General features: G+C 45.3%; 1 protein-coding gene across 1 annotated transcript in view; it reads left to right on the forward strand.

Annotated features, from left to right (window-relative positions):
- Positions 1 to 13173, forward strand: part of TMEM91 (transmembrane protein 91) — a 42093-nt gene extending 28920 nt beyond the window's left edge. Inside the window, exons 2-3 of the mRNA XM_040323261.1 lie at positions 11340 to 11483; positions 12682 to 13173. Coding sequence (XP_040179195.1) covers positions 11340 to 11483; positions 12682 to 12840 — 303 coding nt within the window. The 3' untranslated portion in view covers positions 12841 to 13173. The remainder of the gene's footprint in view (positions 1 to 11339; positions 11484 to 12681) is intronic.
- Positions 13174 to 22637: the final 9464 nt, after the last annotated feature.

Raw genomic sequence — 22637 nt, forward strand, 5'->3', positions numbered from 1 at the left:
ACCCCAGGGTGCTACACTATCTATGGCACTCATCTTTATACCCCAGTGGGCTCTTTGTACCCCAAAGGGCTCTTCTCGACATTATTATGTAATTAAAGCAAACCTGTGGGCACATCTTATTAGACAAAAGAGAAGTATGGCGTTTGTTTTTGTTAAGAATCATACTTACCTAGGTAAATGTAGCATTGGTCCCCCGCGGCTCTAACGATGAGAATCGAGCGACCAACCCCTGACGATCGCATGGTTTTCAGAGGCCCCTGAGCACAGAGCTGATGACTATCAGTCACCAGCTCTCTGCTCTGCCCCCCCTCCCTGCTCACTGGAGTTCTGAGCTGTGAAAGGGGGTGGGAGCAGCCGGATCAGGCTCTCAGTGGCTCACTGAGAGGCTGATCTAGGTGCCAGTCCCAGCAAGAAGGCAGATCCCGACACCCTTGTCACAATCTTGCCCGAGCCTAGACCGGCTCTGTGACGTCAGCTGTACATCTCCATTAAGTGGCTCCAGGTCCTTATATAAGGCCCCACCAGGTGCCTACAGATCTCCACAGAAGACTTCCGAGGTCGCCACAAACAGACACAATCTAAGGCCTCGTTCACAAGCAACAAGTGATTTTCACATGACTCTGAGTGCAGCATAGGGCAGCCTATTCACTTGAATAGGCTGCCATATAGTTTTATGGTGCCACTGAAGTATAATGGAACCCAAATGAGCGCAGCACGCTGTGCTATAATTGTTACGTGATTTGAGATCCTAGGCAGAATCACATTGATTCGGCATTTGATCCCAAATTGTGAGATGTAAATGGGGCCTGATATACAAATACTGATAGGCACTGATATGCTGCACTGATATCCTGCAATTAAGGGCACTGATTGGCTCTAAAGGGGCTGCACGGACAATCAGGGCACTAATGATCAGTGCCCTGATTATCAGTTTAAATGTCTCCTGTCACAGGAAAGTCTTTATTTACATGTGATGAGCTGTGATTGGACTCAGCTGATAACATGGTAAAGGGCCGCTGTGATTGGCCCTTTATGTGGATCTGTGATCAGCTGTGTCTCAAGGTTTACAGAGCACGCTCGATGCGCTCCCTGAGGGTTGGCAGCGAGCGGGGTTCTGAAAGGTCAACAGGTGCCCACTCAGAACTGGATGACCACACTGTAGCCATCTTTTGGCTATAGCATGGTCGGCAAGTAGTTATATATACTTTATATCTATCAGTAGCAAAGAATTAATCCTTTAAAGTATTCTTTACCCCTGTGAAGGGGGTGATGATGTCAGGTCTAGTCATGCTGCCGCTGTTGTGATGTAGCCTAATACCGCGTACACACGATCAGAATTTCCGACAAGAAAAGTTCAATGTGAACTTTCGGTTGGAAATTCTGACCGTGTGTAGGCCCCATCTGACTTTTTCTGTCGGAATTTCCGACAGCAAAAATTTGAGAGCTGGTTCTCAAATTTTCCGACGGGAAAAGTTCTTGTTGGAAATTCCAAACGTCTGTATGCAATTCCGATGCACAAAAAAACACGCATGTTATGAATCAAGCAGAAGAGCCGCACTGCCTATTGAACTTCATTTTTCTCGGCTCATCGTACGTGTTGTACGCCACCGCGTTCTTGACGATCGGAATTTCAGGCAACATTTGTGTGACCGTGTGTATGCAACACAAGTTTGAGCCAAAATTCAGTCGGAAAAAAATCCACGGTTTTCTTGTCGGAATTTCCGATCGTGTGGACGTAAGGGCTGGTTCACACCAGAATAGAGTGCAGGAAAGGTGCATTCTATGCACCTTTCCTGCACCGTGCTCACAACACACTGCCTTTGTGATCTGCTGCAGGTGCCTATACATTGGTAATGGCACCCCAAATGGCACTGCGTTTGCAGTACCATTTGATTTGGTGCAGTGCATTTTTTAAAAGTAGTGCATGCACTACTTTTACTATGTTCCGGTGTGATTCATTTGAATGGGCTGCGAAATTGCACTGCACAGGAAATCGCACAGAAATGCAATTCTGGTGTGAATCAGTCCTCTGTGTGTAATGGTTTTGCACAGAACAGCCCCAATCCTCCTCTTTTCGGGTCCCCCGCCGGCGCTCCTGGTCCCTCTCTCCATTCACACACAGAGCCGCGGCTCAGCCCCACCCCCTCTCCTCATTGGCTCACTGGCTGTGAATGACATCAGCAGGAGAAAATGGCACCCAGCTGCTGTTTTAGCCAATGCAAAGGCTCTCATGCATCAATAGATCACGATGGGACTTATGTAAGTATTAGGGGGGCTGGGGGGCTGCTGCACACAGAATTATTTTTATCTTAATGCATAGTATGCATTAAAGGGGTGGTTCACCCTAAAAACTACTTTTTTATTATTACACTGGCCCCCCACATTACAATACGATTAAGGCTATTATTATTTTTTTGATGCTGTACATACCTTTGTACAGCATATTCACCCGTGGCTTCCGGCTTGCGAGTCCCGCGGGAGTGGGCGTTCCTAACATGTCTGTGATTGACGTTTTGACCAAAAACGAGCTCCCCCCGTCACGTAAGCCGCGTCACGATTGGCGAAAGGAGCCGAACGGCGATGCGCATGCGCAGTATAGCGCGGACTCGCCGTTCGGCTCCTTTCACCAACCGTGACGCGGCTTACGCGACGGGGGGAGCTCGTTTTTGGTCAAAACGTCAATCACAGACATGTTAGGAACGCCCACTCCCGCGAGACTCGCAATCCGGAAGCCACGGGTGAATATGCTGTACAAAGGTATGTACAGCATCAAAAAAATAATAATAGCCTTAATCGTATTGTAATGTGGGGGGCCAGTGTAATAAAAAAAAGTAGTTTTTAGGGTGAACCACCCCTTTAAGGTAAAAAACCTTCTGCCTTTAGAACCATTTTAAGCTACACAAGTAATTCCCCATCTCCTGGGATATGTAACCACTTGGCTGGACCCACACAGGAGATGTTTATTAGTTTAATCATGATGCTAAAATCACTAGAGTCTAATCTCTAGATTAGAAGTATCAGTTGATTGCTAAACAGATGGAACAAATGGCCCCCTATGGAAAAAGTTGTAGTGGAGATTAATTCAGCATGAATGAACAATGCACGTGAGTAACTTCTACAAGATGCTAGGGAGCAGTTTGTCTTATTGGTTCACTAATCAATTGCTACTCCTCTATAACATGACTGATCTACCACAAAATGCTACCACAAAATTCCATAGTAGCCGTATGCAATAGAGGTGACTGCCAGCAAGCGGTTAAATCTCTCAGCTAGAGATTAAACTTTCTCATCCCTATTTAGACAGCTCATTTGAAGGTTTTAATTAAACAAAGCCAGTCACGAGGCAGGCTGCTACTATTCTGTCATTTTAGCTAGCTTACAGTGCTCTGGGTATCCTTTGTTATTTATTACACATTTATTACAATTTGTACAACACAGACTGTATAAATATTGTAAAATAACAGATATTAAACAGGTTAAAAATTATAAACAAAAAAATTTAAAGAAATGCCCCCAAAATATATTATAGCTTCCCTTAAAAATGTAATACATGGGGCCAAATCTTCAAAGGAGATACGCAGGCGGAACTGCTGTTCAGCCTGCGTATCCCTGTGGCTATCTTTGGAAACGATCCTCAGAAGGATTTTTCCAAAGATAGTCAGAAGATCCGACATCTGTAAGACACTTACACTGTCGGATCTTAGGATGCAGTACCGCATCCGCCGCTGGGGGCATTTCGAGTCGAAATGCCGCTTTGCGTATGCAAATGAGTACTTAGGCAGATCCACAAAGCTTTTTAGCTTTGTGTTTTCTGCGTAAGTTACGTTTTGCATGCGTAAAATTAGGGATGCTTTTACAAGGCCTAAACTGTTTAGACCTTGTAAAAACAAACCTTTTTTTTCGATCGCCGCGTTTTTTTTTTAATTTCGAATTTTTTTTCCCGGCGCATATTTTTTTTTTTACCCGACGCAACTTTATTGTCCCGTCGCGATCCACAAAGCCCGGTGTAAAGTACGTTCGCGCGATGCACGTCGGGAAAAATGACGTCACACGCATGCGCCGAACGTCCGGCGCGGGAGCGCGCCTCATTTGAATAGGAATCGCCCCCTCGATCAGACGACCGCCTTGCGACGGAGGCACTTAGGTTACACGGCGTGTAATTTCTAGGTAAGTGCTTTGTGGATCGGGCACTTAGGTAGAAATTTAACGCCTGTGTAACTTAACTGCTGAAAGTTAAGTTAGGCAGGTTTTTTGAGAATTTGGCCCGTGGAGTCTAAATGGGGGACTCTGTATAACATTGTTTCCTTTGTATGGCTTTGGGGTATGGTTACACTTTATAGAATTACAAAGAAGTAATCATAAATTTGGGTTCAATGAAAATGGGCTTTTGATAATAAAAGTTGTAATTTTCTTGCTTCTATGGCTCTTATCGAATTGAGAAAAAGAGTAATATCATAATAAAGGAAGGAAAGTAGAATTTAGGGAATACAAAGTCATTTGGCCGTATTATGCTGTAGTGTTCATAACAATGCTACAACGTTTCAAAATTGCTTCATTACATGGTATAAAGAGCTGTGCGCACATAGACGCCCAGCTCTGCAATTACTCCTTACCTCTTCTGCTTCAAAGGGACCTTTCAGAAAAAAAATCTGCCTCCTATCTGAATAGAACCCCCTCCATATGGCACCCCGTGGCACTATTTAACGTTACTTTGCAGACTGGACTCAGCTGTATTTTATAGCTGCAATTCCAAATGTTACCAGGAGGTGTATTAAACCTGTAACTGCAGGTCACTGGTCTGTTAAAGGAATATTAACCACTTAAAGAATGGAAGGCATTTTTATTATTATTTTTTTTACTAGTAATGGCGGTGATCTGTGATTTTTAGTGGGACTGCCACATTGCGGCAGACACACTTTTGACACTTTTTTGGGACCATTGACATTCATACAGCGATCAGTGCTAGAAAAATGCACTGATTACTGTGTAAATGACACTAGTCACTTGTCACTTGCACCAAGTCCCCTGCCATGTAGTGCGCACTCGCCTGCTACAGCTGTTTAAATGGCTGACATACGGCTATGGCCATTTGTGGGAACGTGCCGACCTGCTGCAGTATAATAATGGAGGCTGGTCGGCAAGTGATTAAGGGCAATTTCAGTGGACTACTAAAGTGGATCTACACTGCATCTGAGCACCAGGAAACTGAAAATGCTATTTGATAGATTTTTAATGTTTGAAGCAAACTAACCAGTCCATCCATCTTCACGCTTTATTTTGTTGAGAAATCACTTTGAAAAACACCCCATTAGTATTTATAGCAGCGGCCATCTTGAGTAGGGGCAGATAATTAATGTAACATTTACTTCCTGGAATCCATCTGTCTTGAGCTCAGCCTTGCAGGCAGGAGGGTATGCTTAGCTGAAAAAGCTCCTCCTCCCCTCCTTCTAATAAAAAAATGCCCATGAAGAATCCTGTAATGTATGAAATCATTTTGGCTTAGGCCAGAAACCAACTGAAGAAGTGTAAAAAGAAAAAAAAGTTAGAATCAAAAAAACATAATATACACAGATATCAAGCAATTGTGCTGCAAGTTTGAAAATGACCTCATTGCAAGTCTGCTGCACATTTTGGTTCAGTTATGTTGTGTAATAGTCCTCCCACCAGAGAGGTCACTGTGGCTGAATTTTAATGCTGTAGACTTGCAGAGCTCTTGCTGTAGACTCACCACTGCAACTTTGCTCTTGCTAGAGATTTGCCATGCAAATTTGCTACAAATTGGAAAAGTGTCAAGTCCTCTGCAAGGGTACAACTTACCAGTGAAAAACAGATTTACAATTCAACACTTCCACACATTTGTGGCAAGCTATTCTTGCTATCTGTGTACCTTCTTATCTATGTACTGTTAGCAGCATAAGGAAAAAATATACAGTAGTTATTGTTGACTGAGTTTAGTTCCCCTTTTAAGGTACACGGCAGTCAACGCAATACTCTGCCATGTACTCTCCATCAAAGAGACCCTGGGCCAGATTCAGAAAGAGATACGATGGCGTATCTCCTGATACGCCGTCGTATCTCTGAGTGCGCTCGGTCGTATCTATGCGACTGATTCAGAGAATCAGTTACGCATAGATATCCCTAAGATCCGACAGGTGTAAGTGTCTTACACCGTCGTATCTTAGGCTGCATTATCAGGCTGGCCGCTAGGTGGCGCTTCCGTTTGTTTACGTGAGGAATATGCAAATTTCTATTTACGTTGATTCAGAAACGAACGACCGCCCGGCGCTTTTTTTTTACGTTGTTTGCGTTCGGCTTTTTCCGGCGTAAAGTTACCCTTGCTATATGAGGGGTATGTGTGGCGTATCCTATGTTAAGTATGGCCGTCGGTCCTGCGCCGAGTTTTGAAATATTTACGTTGTTTGCGTAAGTCGTTCGCGAATACGGCTGGACGTAATTTACGTTCACGTCGAAAGCAATGACGTTTTGCGGCGGATTTTCGAGCATGCACACTGGGATGTTTTCATGAATGGCGCATGCGCCATTCAAAAAAAACGTAAAATATGGGGGGTCAAGCCAAATTTAAATAAAACACGCCCCCAACATCCCCATTTGAATTAGGCAGGCTTACGCCGGCCCACATACGTTACGCCGCTGTAACTTAGGGCGCAAGTTCTTTCTGAATACGGAACTTGCGCCCAAAGTTACAGCGGCGTAACGTATCTAGGATACGTTACGCCGGCCTGACAGATACGCTCAGGTATCTGAATCCGGCCCCCTGTCTCTTCCACTCTTCACCTCACATACCCTAATGTCCTCCATTGACCTCACAGATCTCTTCCAAAGGCTCTCCCCCAAAAAATCAGCTTATGCCCTTCTTCACCCCCCCCAACCTGCTCCCCAGTACACCATTAAATTCTGCCCCCCCCCCCCCCCCATCAATAATTTTTGTTTTCCTGAATGGACTGTACACCTTATTACACCTTAACACCTTTTTAAAATTATATCCAGGGGCACCATATTGACAATACCCACTTATGTTGGAGGTGGGGCAGGGGTGGAGCAGGGGGTGGGGATAATAGCGGCATGCAAAGCACGCCACACCCAATGTTGGGTGTCGCCAATTTGTGCTGACAGTTCGAGGGGCTTAAAGGGGTATGATGTAATAACACCTGAGCCTAATTTGCTCTAGCCAAAAATGTAGGACCAGGAGCGCACTGAAGGTCATCATAACATGCAAGAGCAAGGTGGCAAATTATCTACATCTTCACCTCCCGCAACAAAGTCTGCACAAGCTGAGAGAGCCCAGATAGCAAGGATAACTTGCCACAAATGTGTGGAAGTGTTGAACTGTTGGCGCTATATAAATCCTGTATAATAATAATAATAATAATAATTGTAAATCTGTTAACTTGCCGCACATTTTCACTGGCAAGTTGTACACTTGCAGAGAACTTGAAGCACAACTTCTAGTTGACACTTTTTTTCCAATTTGTAGCAAATTTGCGTGGCGAGTCTCTAGCAAGAGCAAAGTTGCAGTGGTGAGTCTACAGCAAGAGCTCTATAAATCTACAGCATGAAAATTCAGCCACAGTGACCCCCTGTGGTGGAATGACTATTACACAACATAACTGAACCAAAATACGCAGTAGACTTGCAGAATGTTTGCAAAGTAAATTGATCATTATGCAATGCTGTCATTTTCAAACTTGCAGCACAATTGCTTGCTATCTGGGAGGAGGAAAACCACATGATATTGGCATGTGACATCATCGGAAACGGCCAGGAGCAGACACACCCCTCCCCTCTTTCCTGCTCCAGGCCAATCATAGAAATGTTGATAAGATGGATTACACTGCAGACACCCAGGCAGGGGACGCCATTACTGAAGCTGAGAGGAAATCAGGGATGTTTTTCCCCCAGAACAGCCCCCCAAAATTGTGGAATGCCCTAGGAAACCAGTGACATCAGGTCACCCCACTCTGAACACTATACTATACAAGACCTGGATGGGAAACCATATACAGATAAAGATGTCTGCACACATTTCAGTCATATTTATTACAAATGGAACCATTTGTGGGGATAATTCACTTCCGCTGGATTTTCCTGACACCGCCTTGAAAAGGAAGCAAACTGATAGATTTCGAGAATTTTCAATAAAGTTGTAGCATTTGTGCTTTAACAATTTTTTCCATTCAATATTTTTGTCATACATTGTGATCCCACTGACTTTTACAATATACCTGCCAGGATTCTTATGTCAGCCTAGATTATGATCTCTCATTTAATATATGACTCCATAGTAAGTATTGTGATATCACTAGTAGTGTTGTGACAGCGTATTCAATAATATGACACTGTGATAGGTATTAGGATGTCAAAGTCAATATATTCATAGTGTAGCATATGTTTTGATGTAAAAATGTGATGGGATTTCTCCAGCATTGTGATTGTGAATATTAGGATAGTACAGCTAAAGTATGATATGTCATAAAGTACTAAACATCGATCAGCCAAAACATTAAGATCCCTGACAGGTTATATAAATATTATTAATATTATTATTATACAGGATTTATATAGCGCCATTATATAACAGTTTGCACAGCGCTTTACAATGTAGGGAGACACTAAACCATAGGTGAATGGCGTCACAAGGGTTGGTGTCACCCGGTGCGAAAAAAAAATGGTGTCACCCCCCACCAACTATTGACCCCCCTCCACTAACTACAGACCCCCTCCCACAGTATAGATCCCCCTCCCTCAGTACAAACCCCCCCCTACTAAGTACAGACCCCCCCATCAATATAGACCCCCTCCCTCAGTATTAACCTCCCCCCTCAGTACAGACACCCCCACCTCAATGCAGACCCTCCATCAGTGCAGACCCCCCACCTCAGAGCAGACCCCTCCCAACAGTACAGACACCCCCACCTCAGTGCAGACCCCCCCCATCAGTACAGACAACCCCACCTCAGTACAGACACCCCTCAGTGTTAGTGGTGCCGCTACCCATGGGTGTCACCCCTCTGGCGGGTGTCACTCGGGTGCGGCCCGCACCCCCCGCACCTGCCTAGTGACGCCACTGCCATAGGTGTCAAACACAAGGCCAGCAGGCTGAATCCGGCCCTCCAGGCCATTTCATGTGGCCCTGGCAGTTCTCCTGCAGCTGCAGGAGAGCTCCAGCCCTCCTCTAGACTCTTACTTTCTGCTTTCAAGCAATGCATCCAGCTTCTTCCCAGCAGCAGCATAAGGAAAGGGGGTGCACTGTGATGAAAGGGAGAGTGGGGGACTCAACTTCTGATGGTGGGGTGGCTCTTGACATCTAATGTAAGGGGAGGGGATACGCTGGACATCTAATCTAAATCGAGCTTGACACCCCTGCACTAAACCAACAGTACAATTCAAAACAAGAGGATCAGAGGAGCCCTGCTCCTGTGAGCTTACAATCTAAGAGGGAGAGACTGGTGAAACAAACAGGTGAGGGATGAACTGATGACGGGAGTAGAAGATTTGGTTGTTAGCTGGAGGCAAGATAGGCCACCCTGTAGAGATGAGTGTTCAGGGATCGGCTAGAAGTGGACAGAGTAGGAGATAGCCGGACAGAATGGGGTAGCGTGTTCCAGAGCATGGGAGAGGCTTTGGAGAAGTCCTGGAGATGAACATGGGAGGAGGAGACAAGGAAGCTATAGAGAAGAAGGTCTTGGGAGGAGCAGAGAGGACGGTTTAGGTGATATTTGGAGATGAGATTGGTGATGTAGCTCAGGGCAGAATTGTGAATGGCTTTGTATGTTATAGTTGGTGTTTTGAATTTTATTTGTTGGGTGAGTGGAAGTCAGTGAGGGGAATGGTAGAGATGAGTGCCGGACACTGAACAGTTGGTAAGGTGGATGAGTCTGGCAGCGGAATTCATGATAGACTGAAGAGAGGATAGCTTGTGGAGAGGTAGGCCAATGAGGAGGGAGTTACAATAGTCAAGGCGAGAGCGAACAATGGAGTGAATAAGTTGCTTAGTGGTCTCAATGGTTAGAAAGGGGCGTATTTTGGAGATGTTTCGGAGGTAAAGTCTGGATGATTTGGATAGTGATTGGATTTGGGGCTAAAAGGACAAATCAGAGTCTAGGATTACAGGTAGTAATCCTAGACCCATAATCAATGCCATTGCTATTGTAACAAGATAATCAATAACATTGATTATCTCATTACAATGGCATCTAAAAGTCAGTGGTATATATTAGGCAGCAAGTAAACATGTTGTCCCTGAAGTTGATGTGTTAAAATGAGAAAAAAATAGGCATCGCAGTTTGTTATGTATGGGGCTGCCTAGCCGCAGACCAGTCAGGGTGCCCTTTTGGGACAGGGACCCCTTCTCTCCTGGGGACAGATACACCCATCTCCCCTGGGGACAAGGATCCTTTCTCCCCTGGGGACAAGGATCCTTTCTCCCCTGGGGACAAGGATCCCTTCTCCCCTGGGGACAAGGATCCTATCTCCCCTGGGGACAAGGATCCTATCTCCCCTGGGGACAAGGATCCTATCTCCCCTGGGGACAGGGACACCCATCTCCCCTGGGGACAGGGACCCCTTCTCTCCTGGGGACAGATACACCCATCTCCCCTGGGGACAAGGATCCTATCTCCCCTGGGGACAGGGACCCCTTCTCTCCTGGGGACAGATACACCCATCTCCCCTGGGGACAAAAATCCTATCTCCCCTGGGGACAGGGACCCCTTCTCTCCTGGGGACAGGGACACCCATCTCCCCTGGGAACAAGGACCCTATCTCCCCTGGGGACAGGGACACCCATCTCCCCTGGGAACAAGGACCCTATCTCCCCTGGGGACAGATACACCCATCTCCCCTGGGAACAAGGACCCTATCTCCCCTGGGGACAGATACACCCATCTCCCCTGGGAACAAGGACCCTATCTCCCCTGGGGACAGGGACACCCATCTCCCCTGGGAACAAGGACCCTATCTCCCCTGGGGACAGGGACACCCATCTCCCCTGGGAACAAGGACCCTATCTCCCCTGGGGACAGGGACACCCATCTCCCCTGGGAACAAGGACCCTATCTCCCCTGGGGACAGGGACACCCATCTCCCCTGGGAACAAGGACCCTATCTCAACTAGGGGCAGGGACGCCCTATGTCACCTGGCCTGTGTTCACAGCCAAAAGAACCGGAAAAAAAAATCCTGATTGGTTCTTTTGTGTTTTTACGCTTTGCAGAACATCTCTGATCTTTGCACATCCTCGATGGAAAAGCCTGCTTGAGTATGCATTGTGGATGTTTGTGTTTTGCTGTTTCCACTAATGAGTTTTATTTCTCTTTTCTAGAATGATTCCTCCAGCGAAAGCGACACCGACAGTGAGAGTCACTTTTCCCTGCTCTTCCCCCAGGATTACTTGGGCCTAGCCGTATTCTCTATGCTCTGCTGTTTCTGGCCCCTGGGCATTGCTGCCTTCTTCCTGTCACAAAAGGTAAGTGGCGTCTGACATTGCCGCAGGCATTGCCTATACCAGGTCTGCTGATGGAAGGCAGTGTAGAGGCTAAAACTGGAACACTCTGTATATTCCTGGGGGGAGTGGGGGGGGGGGGGTGAATGTGATTTGAATGATCAGTCCACTTGAATCCAATATTTCAGTTTTAGGTAGAAATCAAAAACAGAAATACATTTGTAGTAAAGTGGGGAAGTGTTAACATGTCTCACAATACTTTTCATTGTCGTCTGTGACTTCTTGATAGGGTGACAATCACACCTCTGTTTCTTGAATGGGTGTCAGGGAAGAAGGAAGTGAGAGGTACTCCCCTTAGCGGGGTGCCCTTCTAATAATATTACCTTGTAGTCCAGTATAAGCATCTTTGTATTGATATACGCTGTTTTACCAAAAGTATTGGGACACCTGCCTTTACACGCACATGAAGCATATCATTTCTGCTGTAGCAGTGAAGCATTTTTTTTTCTTTTTTTTTTAACTGATGGAGCTTGGGCCCGGTACCGGAGGGCTGGCTGTACTGCCTTATCAGTAGCCCTGGTTGTCGGTAAAATGTCTAATTGCATATTTGATTCCTAAACTTTAAAGTGGTACTAAACCTACAACAGTAAAATCAGTCTGCATATGCAGTAAAGCATGCTTGTTATACTCACTGTGGGACCTAAGGGGTTAATGTGTTTGATATTTTCTTCTCTGATCCTCCCCTTCTTCCAGTATCTCCAACTCCTCTCCGAATATTATAAATGGAAGGAGTCAGGCTGCACATGCTCAGTTTGGTGTGTAGTGCTAGAGAGTTCTTTTTATGTTCTTGGGAGAATGCATGTGATCAGCACAGGGCCAATCAGCACTGTCCAGATAGAGGGTCAGGAGCCCTGAAGTTTTAATACAGAATACACAGAATCATTTATTAATCCCAAAGGGACAGTGAGGGCAGAATTAAAACTTCTCCTACTAGCTTTAACATACAGTGATAAAGTCACAAAACTACTATATACTGCTGATGAGAAAAGGAACAGTATTTAGCAGTTTATATTTACTAAAATAATTGGATTTCCATGTTCTGCATACCGTGGGAGACCAGATATAGTGAATGCAGGTCCTGGGTTTAATAACACTTTAACTATGATTTAAGGAAAGGTCAGTTTAATTCTATTATTGTAACCAGTTTTTCCCTTCTCTACAGACCAACAAAGCTTCAGCTCAAGGTGACTACCATGGGGCCATCGTGGCCTCCCGACAGACATTCTTGTTGGCGGTTCTCTCGATCTTCCTGGGCATTTGCACCTATGTGGGTGCTGTGGTGGCCCTGATTGCCTATCTGTCCAATAGAGCCCCCACCTAGAGGACCAAATGTTGGATTGGACAGCCAGACTTCTCATTATCATGACTAGAACCCTCCTGTCTGCTGGTTACCCAGAAAACAACAAAGATAAAGATTGGGGGTTCAATGGAAATCTACTTTTTTTTTTTTCTTCATTTTACTTTATTCAGATGTGAAAAAATCGAAAGTGTCCTGATGCATCTCATACTCCAGCCAGTTCCCTGTGGAAGAACTCTGGGCATTGTGCAAAAAAGGTCCACATGTATATTCACTGGAAATTTGGAAAGCTTATTTTTAAATTGTGCAATGTGTAATTCTCTGTAATCCTTTATAATAAAGTCCCATCATTCCGTATCCAGCAGCTGACAGTAAATGTGTCTACAATGGCTGATGAGGGAGCAGACAGACGTGAGACCTTCAGTGTTTGCCAGTCCCCTCCTGGGATTTGTTGATGCAAACTTAAAGGCTATATGGCTCAGACACTCTGGGAGATACATTTGTTTCAAAAGCAGAGTTCAGGCAGAGTTTAGACATGAAAGAAGGCACGACTTGGACCATATATTAGAGATGTAGCGCTACCCCCAGAGGAGCCGCTGGTTAGATTTGGGACGGCATGATTATGTTACCTCTGTGATGTGTCTAGGGATGACGATGATGGATAGGATGGTGATGAGAGCAAATTACGAAATGTCCAGACAACAGGGTGACGTTTTCTGTGCTTTTATTACTGGTCCAACATGACCAAACAGTCAACTCAAGGTAGATAGAATAGATTGGTGAAAGGAGAGAACTTGCAGATTCAGGCCTCTAGATAAGCGAAGCAGTCCTGCTTCAGGATAATAGCTCTTGCTTCGTCGCCACTCCAGCCGGAATGGGTATAGTGCCCCTGGACAGGTCCCTCTCACAGACCTGGCAGCCAGAGTGTCACTTAGAACTTCTGGGAAGGAACAAGTCTCTGCCACCTACTTGGCTCTAGAAAGTTTAAGATTAGTAATGAGACCTCTGCCACAGGCCTAGTACTCAGAAACATGGATATTAGAGCGGATCCTCCCAGTGAACACAATTCGCCTAAATCTTCCTCATGTAGACTCGTTAGCTTGGGGTCACCGACTGACAGTTTGCAGCATACAACCGGTCACCCAGATCCCCGATGGATTGTCTAAGCCCTGTTGGATCACCTGCCTCCGGGTTAACCTCAGACCGACTCCACACCGAACAGCACAACTCGCTTGGGATCTTCTCAATAGGAGATGGGGGACCCAGTAAGCCACTGGGGCCCCTTGGCATGAGGGCCCAGAGTCAGAAACTCCGCATAGCACGTGCACCCCGGCCTGGTAGGCCATCTCGCCGGGGCCCGTGATGTGCGCACAACCTAAAGGTGGGTGCCACACCAGGAACCAGGAACGGGCGAAGAAACCCCACAAAATGGCACCCGTCACAGAAATACCCTTCCCCAGCATGCCCTGCGAGGGAAACACTCCTCTAATTGGCTGCTGGAGAAAAGCGCTCCGCCTGGGCCCCTCTGGCGCCATCTGCTATCAAAAGATGGGAAGGTATCTTTGGAACACACTCTGAAGCCTCGTACACACGTCCGAGGAACACGACCGGCGAAACACATTGTTTTGCTCGTCGAGTTCCTTGTGAAGCCGCCAAGGATCTCGGCGAGCCAAATTTTCCCATTCCCGTCGAGGAAAAAGAAGACATGCTTTATTTTTTGCCCGACGAGATCCTCAACGGTTTCCTCGTCTAAAAGTGTACACACGACCGGTTTCCTCGACAAAAAAGAAAACCCAGCTTCTTGCTGGTTTTTGCCGAGAAACTCGGTCGTGTGTACGAGGCCTGACACCACCGGACAGCCCAGGGCTGACAGAAACCCAATTTAATAGATCAACATGAATGAGAGCAAGGTAGCTCTCTCATCCCCCAACTAAATTTGACATAGCACCTGTACTGAAAAGTACAAAGGCGCTACAGAGAAATAACTGCAAGCTCAGAAAATGCTGACGCAGTCTCCAAGGCAAGGAAGTAATGCAGTGTGGGAGGCACATGAAACTGAGCACAGGGCGGGCCATATTGATTACATTTCATAAGGAATACATTTTTTTCTGGTTAAAGTTAATCCATAAAATAAGCCAGGAGAAGCAAAATTTCAAAAATTAGTCAAAGCAAATATTTTTTTCTAACTCTGACAGCATTCAGATATTTGTACATCATATTACAGTAATATTTTCCCCTAGCATTCTTTGAAGGACACAGACTTCTACATCTGGGTATATGCTCCTGTCTCTGGAAGCAGGACACTGGGCAAAGTCAAAGGCACAGCTCCACCTAGTGGCTATACCACTGCATATACTGAACAAGACCAGTTTAGCGTAGTGTCCTTAGGCCCCTTTTACACGGGCACCTCCGCTAATTGGGATCTGCTTGCTCAGCAGAAGATCTCTCCACTGATCCCTGCTGAGCAAGCAGGTGACAGGTCCGTGTCCACTAGGCTATGCAGAGTGGACATGGACACAGTCCCGCTCTCCTCTGTGGGGCAATCAGATGGAAATGGACCACCTGTCCATTTCCATCAAATGCCAATCCGATCTGCCAGACAGATGGGGAATAGGACCACCATCCATCTGTTTTTGGCAGACAGGATCAAATAGGATGGTCAGTGTCAGCAGACATGTGTCCCCTGACATCCGCTTTTCTATATCTTTTATTCCTTAACTACATTGCAGTTTACGTTTGGGTCGTGGCCACTGCCTCAGGTTTCTTGTTCAAAAAAGTCTCAGCTGAATAGAAACACTTGGAAATTATTGCAAGGAGATTGCACTATTGTAATATCAGAACCATATTCAAAGCCAGAGGCTAGCTCAGCCCAACAGGTTCTACTTATTACTAAGATGTCACTTTTGGTTGGACTGACCCTTTACTAATACTATGCAGTATCCAGATACGGAGTTCCATATAGCTAATATGCCCCTCTCTGCAAAAGTATTTTTTTTTCCATATTTTGTTTAAAGTGGATGTAAACCCACTCTCACCCTTTCTAAACTACTGCCATAGTGCTGATCTATACGGATATAGATGCCTCCTGCATGTATCCTTGCCTGTCAAATGTCTCCCCTCTGTCTGTTATGAGACCTGAAAAACTGCAGATTCTGTGGGTGGATCTGCTGTCTGGAGCTCTGTGGGTGGAGTCGTGATGTCATTAGACTCCCCGCCCACTTCTACACTCCCCTGTCAACATGCATTTTCTCTTGTGTATTCCTTACACTAAATTCTGCTATGATCCCTAACATCCAGTCAAAATCCAGAAAAGTAACCACATGACTTCAGAAAAGGATTGGGGGTGGAAATTAAAAAAATAATGCCTGTCTGAAGCTAGTGCATGAGATATGTAAATAACTTGTCACTCACAGCAAGGAGGCGGAACGGACTAAGGTTTTTCTTTGTTAGTCTGTTTTATTTCACTGAACAATAAAAGAGGATTGCTCAGAGCTGGATTAACTCTGTGTGGCAAGACTGGGCACAGATGATAGGAAATCTTATACTGTACATTGTGACATCAAAAAAAAAAAAAAATGGGTTTACATCCACTTTAAGTTGATTGAACCCCTGTTATATCTACATTAGAGTCCCCTCCTTGCTGAAAAAACCTCATCTGCATTTATTTGCCTATTCTCCAAAAAAAATGTTTTTTAAATGTTTGGGAGAATAAGCAAATAAATGCAAAAATATTTTTCAGCAAGGAGGTGACTCTAATATAGATTTAGAACAGGGGTTCAATCAACCTAAACATGACATGGAAAAAAAATATTTTTTAAATGCCTTTTAATAAAAGGCAACAGAACCATTGATCTTCCTGCTAATTCAGAAATCGTGGAGAAACGTGAAGGCTGTCACCGCTGACCTCCTTTTGGCAATGCTAGTTGGCCTCCATGTGTCTGGCTTCAATTCCTTGAGTCAATGTCAAAGCAAATCTTTGATAGTACCAAAGCTATTGGATTGGAATGGCAGCCACTGAACCAGAAGAGGTCAGCAATATCAGCCTCCATACATAGTGCTTGGATCCTTTGAGCATATTGTCCATGCAGGGCAAATTGACAAGTGGAAAGCCAACCCCATTCTCCTTATACTCACCTTATCAGCCCCTTCCTTCTAAACAGCCATACCGATACTGTCACAAGGCCTGGCATATCTGGGTATGAAGGGGCCTGTGACCTCCTCCCCTGTGACAGGGCAGCAATCATTCGGTGAAGTAATGTCATCACTCCCCATGGTCATCAACACAACTTGCTTTAATGCCAACTGCAGAATAAAAAAGCGCAAAGGGTAGTGGTGTAGGGTGAGCATAAGGGGGTAAGGGGGTCTTTTCCCCACATAGGCAGGGTGACAGCGGCTCTTTGAAGAGGAATTTCACCTGGCTATCCAAAAATAATACTCATAAGGTACAAGTACTGTAGATGCCCACTTTTATTTTTGCAGAGCCAGGTGAAGTCCATCATTAAAGAGATGCTGTTTTTTTTTCAACACTCAACACATCCCTGTGTTATCTTAGTCAGCTGGAATTACACTGCTTAGGTGCGAGCTGACATTGGAACCAGGATCGAAACACCAAGCAGCGAACAGAGAGTGTTTAGATCACACAGGATAGAAACAACATTCCAGGGCATGCCATCGATAAGGAGGGAGCAAATTAAATGAGATTTAGGAAGAAGCTTCAGAGGCTTGGGTGTCTTAAAAGTGACACTAAACTGTGGTTTAAAAAAATATATTCTATTCAAGTATGTATTCTTTTTTTTACTATAATCTTTATTCGTAACACAGAGAGTACAGCATAGCCAACAATGCCCAACTGATTAGGGTTTGCGAATAAGATAACAAAGGTAAGTTGCTCAATATTTATGGCTACAAAAACAAGATCCAAGTATGTATTCCTAACTCAGAAAAGTCCTTTTTATTGCTCTCATCCGCCTCCAAATCTCCAAATTCCTTTTTTGCTGCTGTGATCCAACTTCCTGTTAGAGGGTCCCACAGTATGTAGGAATGTGTACAGAGCAGTGAACATGATCGCAACTAACGTGCACTGCTTGTTTCAAATAAATGGAAGTTGGGTGGAAAAGTTTGGGAGTTCATGGAGGACATTTGAAGGAGCCAGCAAAACACAGTAAGTAACGATTTCATAAATTAAAGACTACTGGGCCATTTAAGTGATTGTAAAGGTTTTTTTTTTCATTTTACACATCTTATGAATAGATGGATGATTTTCAAAAGCAATTTGAAAACTTTTGTTTTAGTTTTAAATTAAAGCTGCAAGGTTGAACCACACACTGACTGACTATGGGGGAGATTTACTGACACTGGAGGATTCAGAATCTGATGCAGCTGTCCATGGTAGTCAATCAGCTTCTAACTTCAGCTTGTTCTATTAAAGCGGTGGTTCCCCCTTAAAAACAACTTTTTTTTATTCCACTGCCCCCCCACATTCCATCACGATTAAGGCTCTTATTATTTTTTTCCTGCTGTACATACCTTAGTACAGCATATTCACCCGTGCATCCGGGTTGCGAGTCCCGCGGGAGTGGGCGTTCCTCACATGCTGTTGATTGACGTTTTGCCCAAAAACGAGCTCTCCCCCCGTCGCGTAAGCCGCGTGACGATTGGCGAAAGGAGCCGAACGGCGATGCGCATGCGCAGTATAGCGCCGACTCGCCGTTCGGCTCCTTTCGCCAACCGTGACGCGGCTTACGCGACAGGGGGGAGCTCGTTTTTGGGCAAAACGTCAATCAACAGCATGTGAGGAACGCCCACTCCCGCGGGACTCGCAACCCGGATGCACGGGTGAATATGCTGTACTAAGGTATGTACAGCAGGAAAAAAATAATAAGAGCCTTAATCGTGATGGAATGTGGGGGGGCAGTGGAATAAAAAAAAGTTGTTTTTAAGGGGGAACCACCGCTTTAAGCTTTGACAATAAAACCTGGAAGCTGATTGGTTTCTATGCACAGCTGCACCAGTTTTTGCACTCTCCAGTTTTAGTAAATCAACCCCTATATCTCTACAGAACCGCCTGCTACTGAGCTGTACAAAGACCTAACCCATACACACTTAAATAGCAGATTCGTTACAGATTTCTAGAAAATGCCTACAAATCAATAGACATGTTACAAATAAAAATTCGTAAACGGAATTTTCCTTATTCGGAGATTCAAATGTATCCGAATCACAATATTAACAAATTTCAATGAATCAAAAATAAGTTATAACTAAATTTATTTGCATTCATTTGTTTTGTTCAGACCTTATGTTGAAGTGGTTGTAAACCCACATTTTTTACTTTTACCTACAGGTAAGCCTATAATAAGACTTACCTGTAGGTATAAAGAATATCTCCTAAACCTGTACGGTGTAGGAGATATTCCCCCCGCAATGCGCCGCTGATTGCAGTGGCGCATGCGCAGCGGGGATCCTCGGCTAAAGGGCCGGCAGCCACCGGACCTTGCCGAATTGAAGTCTCCCGCGCGCTCCAGCCAATCACAGCGCTGGAGCGGCGATACCCGGAAGACACGCCGAGTCAAGATGACATCTCGCTCGGTGTGGACCAGGTAAGTTCCTCTCACCTCGTTCCGAGGTAAGTATTTCATAATGAGCTAATATGCGGTGCATACTAGCTCATTATGGCTTTTGCCTTTCAGGTGAAAAAATAAATAAACATTTATCGCGGGTTTACAACCGCTTTAATGTTTGAAGCATTTGAAAAACATAACCACACAATGAATGATCGGAGGGGCTGCTTGTTTGGTCCGTTTTCTAAACGATGTTTGTAAATAACGTGTATACTGGAAGGAAAACACCCAATAGATTGTCAGTCTCTTGGTGAGAAACGCTGTCACGGTGCTAATGAGTTCATAACATGTAATTACTGCGGATCTACCTGTCACCGGGATAGACATGGGTTATTGCAGCGCTGACACTAAATGTTACATCTTCATTTTTCTGCGTCCTGACACGGCATTAGGACGGATAAATACATTTGTTACTTACACTTTCCTTCCTCCTTCTGCCCTTGAGTGTCTATAATTAACAAGCCGTGGCTTATCCCCGATTATCTGGATGACAAAACTCTTTAACTCTGATTAGAGAGCGCAGAGTACGCAGGGCACATACCTCTGTGAGTCGGCGGCAAAGAAATAAAACTGCAAGAAAAATCAAATCAAATGTATATTCCCGGGGAAATTGGAAATGGATGCAGTGGGGAGAGATACAGGTTCTGTAGCACAACCCCAGTTTACATTAGCGTTGTGCCCTTAAGAGTGATCTGCAGTGGATTACTTTTAGGAGGGTGTTTGGCGGTGGGAAGAATAGTGGAGGGTGTGGTTGTGTTGGGGGGTGGCAAACAAAAAACACAGTGGACCAACACCAGCAGATGACATGGCTCCCCAAATCATCACTGACTGTAGAAACTTCACACTGGACCTCATGCAACTTGGATTCTGTGCCTCTCCACCCAGGGCCGTTCGAAGACATTTGGGGGCCCCAAGCAAAAAAAAAAAAAAATGTGACATTTCAAGTTGAGAAGCGAGGGGGTCTTACCTCTATCCTCCGCCTCACACGCACATGCTGGCATATGTTGGTGTCCGCACAGGGGCCCCAGCAGGGAGGGCCCTTGCCGCATCCCTGCGTCCTCCTGCAGTCCGGTCGGCCATGTACCATAACCGCGCGGTACAGGAGATTCAGTTTGCTGTTCCCGGGGCCGGACTGAAAGGAAGTGAACACTCAGTGTGTGCACTTCCTGTCAGTCCGGCCGGGAACAGGAACCTAATTCTCCTGTACCGCGCGGTTATGGTACACGGCCGACCGGACTGCAGGAGGACGCAGCGGTGCGGCAAGGGCCCTCCCTGCTGGGGCCCCTGGCCAGCTCGGGGGCCCCAGGCAAATGCTTGCTTTGCCTGTCGGGTTCCGACGGGCCTGTCTCCACCCTTCCCCCAGACTCCGGGACCTTGATTTTCAAATTAAATGCACATTTTTCTACAGTCAGTGATGATTTGGGGAGCCATGTCATCTGCTGGTGTTGGTCCCCTGTGTTTTATCAAGTCCATAGTCAGTGCAGCCGTCTACCAGGAAATTCTAGAGCACTTCATGCTTCCCTCTACTGGCCAGCTTTATGGAGATGCTGATTTCATTTTCCAGCAGGACTTGGCACCTGCCCAGTATGGGCACACTGGTAAGTACCAATACCTGGTTTAATGATCGTGGTATCACTGTGCTTGATTGGCCAGCAAACTTGCCTGACCTAAACCCCATAGAGAATCTGTGAGAATTGTCAAGAGAAAGATGAGAGGCATGAGACCTAACAATGGAGATGAGGTGAAGGCCGCCATCAAAGCAACCTGGGCTTCCATAACACCTCAGCAGTGCCACAAGCTGATCACCTCCATGCCACGCCGCATTGGTGCGGTAATTTATGCAAAAGGAGCCCCGACAAAGTATTGAATGCATACTATACTGTACATGGACATACTTTTCAGTAAGCCAACATTTCTGTATTGAAAATCCTCTTTTTTTTAATTGGTCTTATGTAATATTCAAATTTTATGAGATACAGAATTTTGCGTTTTCATTAGCTGTAAGCCATAATCATCAAAATTAAAAGAACGAAAAGCTTAAAATATATCACTCTGTGTAATGCATCTATATAAAATATATGAGTTTCACTTTCTGAATTGAATTACTGAAATAAATTAACTTTTTGATGATATTCTAATTTTATGAGATGCACCTGTACATAGACACAGGAGGCTTTTTCCAAGACCGGGCTATGGCAAGTTCAACAGCTAGGAACATAAAAAAGATTAATGTTTTTCATTGACTGAGGCAGGCTCCCTATCAGTTCACTTAAAAGAACAATACGAGGTTGCCGGGAAACTGGAATTCCCGACACTTTACGTATCAAGGCAAAGATCTTATTCCAAAAACCCCGGAGTTTCACCAAATATGATACATAGTACCAAATGAATGGCAGCCACAGAAACACATGGGCGAGGAAGTCAGGTAGAGCTTAGATCAGTGGTTCTCAACCTTACTAGTGCCGAGACTCCTTGATAAAATGTCCTAAGTTGTGGGGACCCCTAACATTATTTTTGTAGCGTGGGTTGTCAGCCCCCAAGGCAAGACAAGTAATTTGCACCCCTAACCCACAGACATTTAGCGCTCCCTGAGTCCTTTCCACTCGTATAGTCTTAAAACCCCTTATGGTACATTTTAGGATGTACCATTTTCTCTTTGTTCTCCTTTCTTTCCCTTTATCTCTCTCAATCCTAATTTCTTGTTTTTTTCCCCATCCCTCTCTAGCCGCCTTTCTTGTTCTTTCTCTCCCTTTTTCTTTGTTCCTTCCCCTCTTTCCCTCTCCCTTCCATGTATTCTCTATTTTTATTCCTTCTCTTACTCCTTGGTGGAGGGTAATGGGATGAGTGGCAATGCTGGGGAGAGTTCTGATCAGCCAACATAGGTGCTCTTGATCAAGGTCATCTGTTGATCTGAGAACTTTAATGCCTCGTACACACGATCAGTCCATCCGATGAGAGCGGTCTGAAGGACCGTTGTCATAGGTTAACCTATCGTGTGTACGAGGCCTAATGGGGAGTTTTAATCGCAATTCTAATCACAGGTAATGTTACTCAATGTGTATCCCGCTTCACTGTGTCTCCAGCTCTGTGGTGTCTCGTAGCAGTGACACCTATGCCGAAATCAGGAGATAGGGTCTCCTCCAGCCCCTCCCACTTCACATTCCTCACCAGTCAGCTGACCTCTAGTGTCTGCCCACCAGC

The sequence above is a fragment of the Rana temporaria genome, chromosome 9 (assembly GCF_905171775.1).
Source record: "Rana temporaria chromosome 9, aRanTem1.1, whole genome shotgun sequence".
Taxonomy (NCBI): Eukaryota; Metazoa; Chordata; class Amphibia; order Anura; family Ranidae; genus Rana; species Rana temporaria.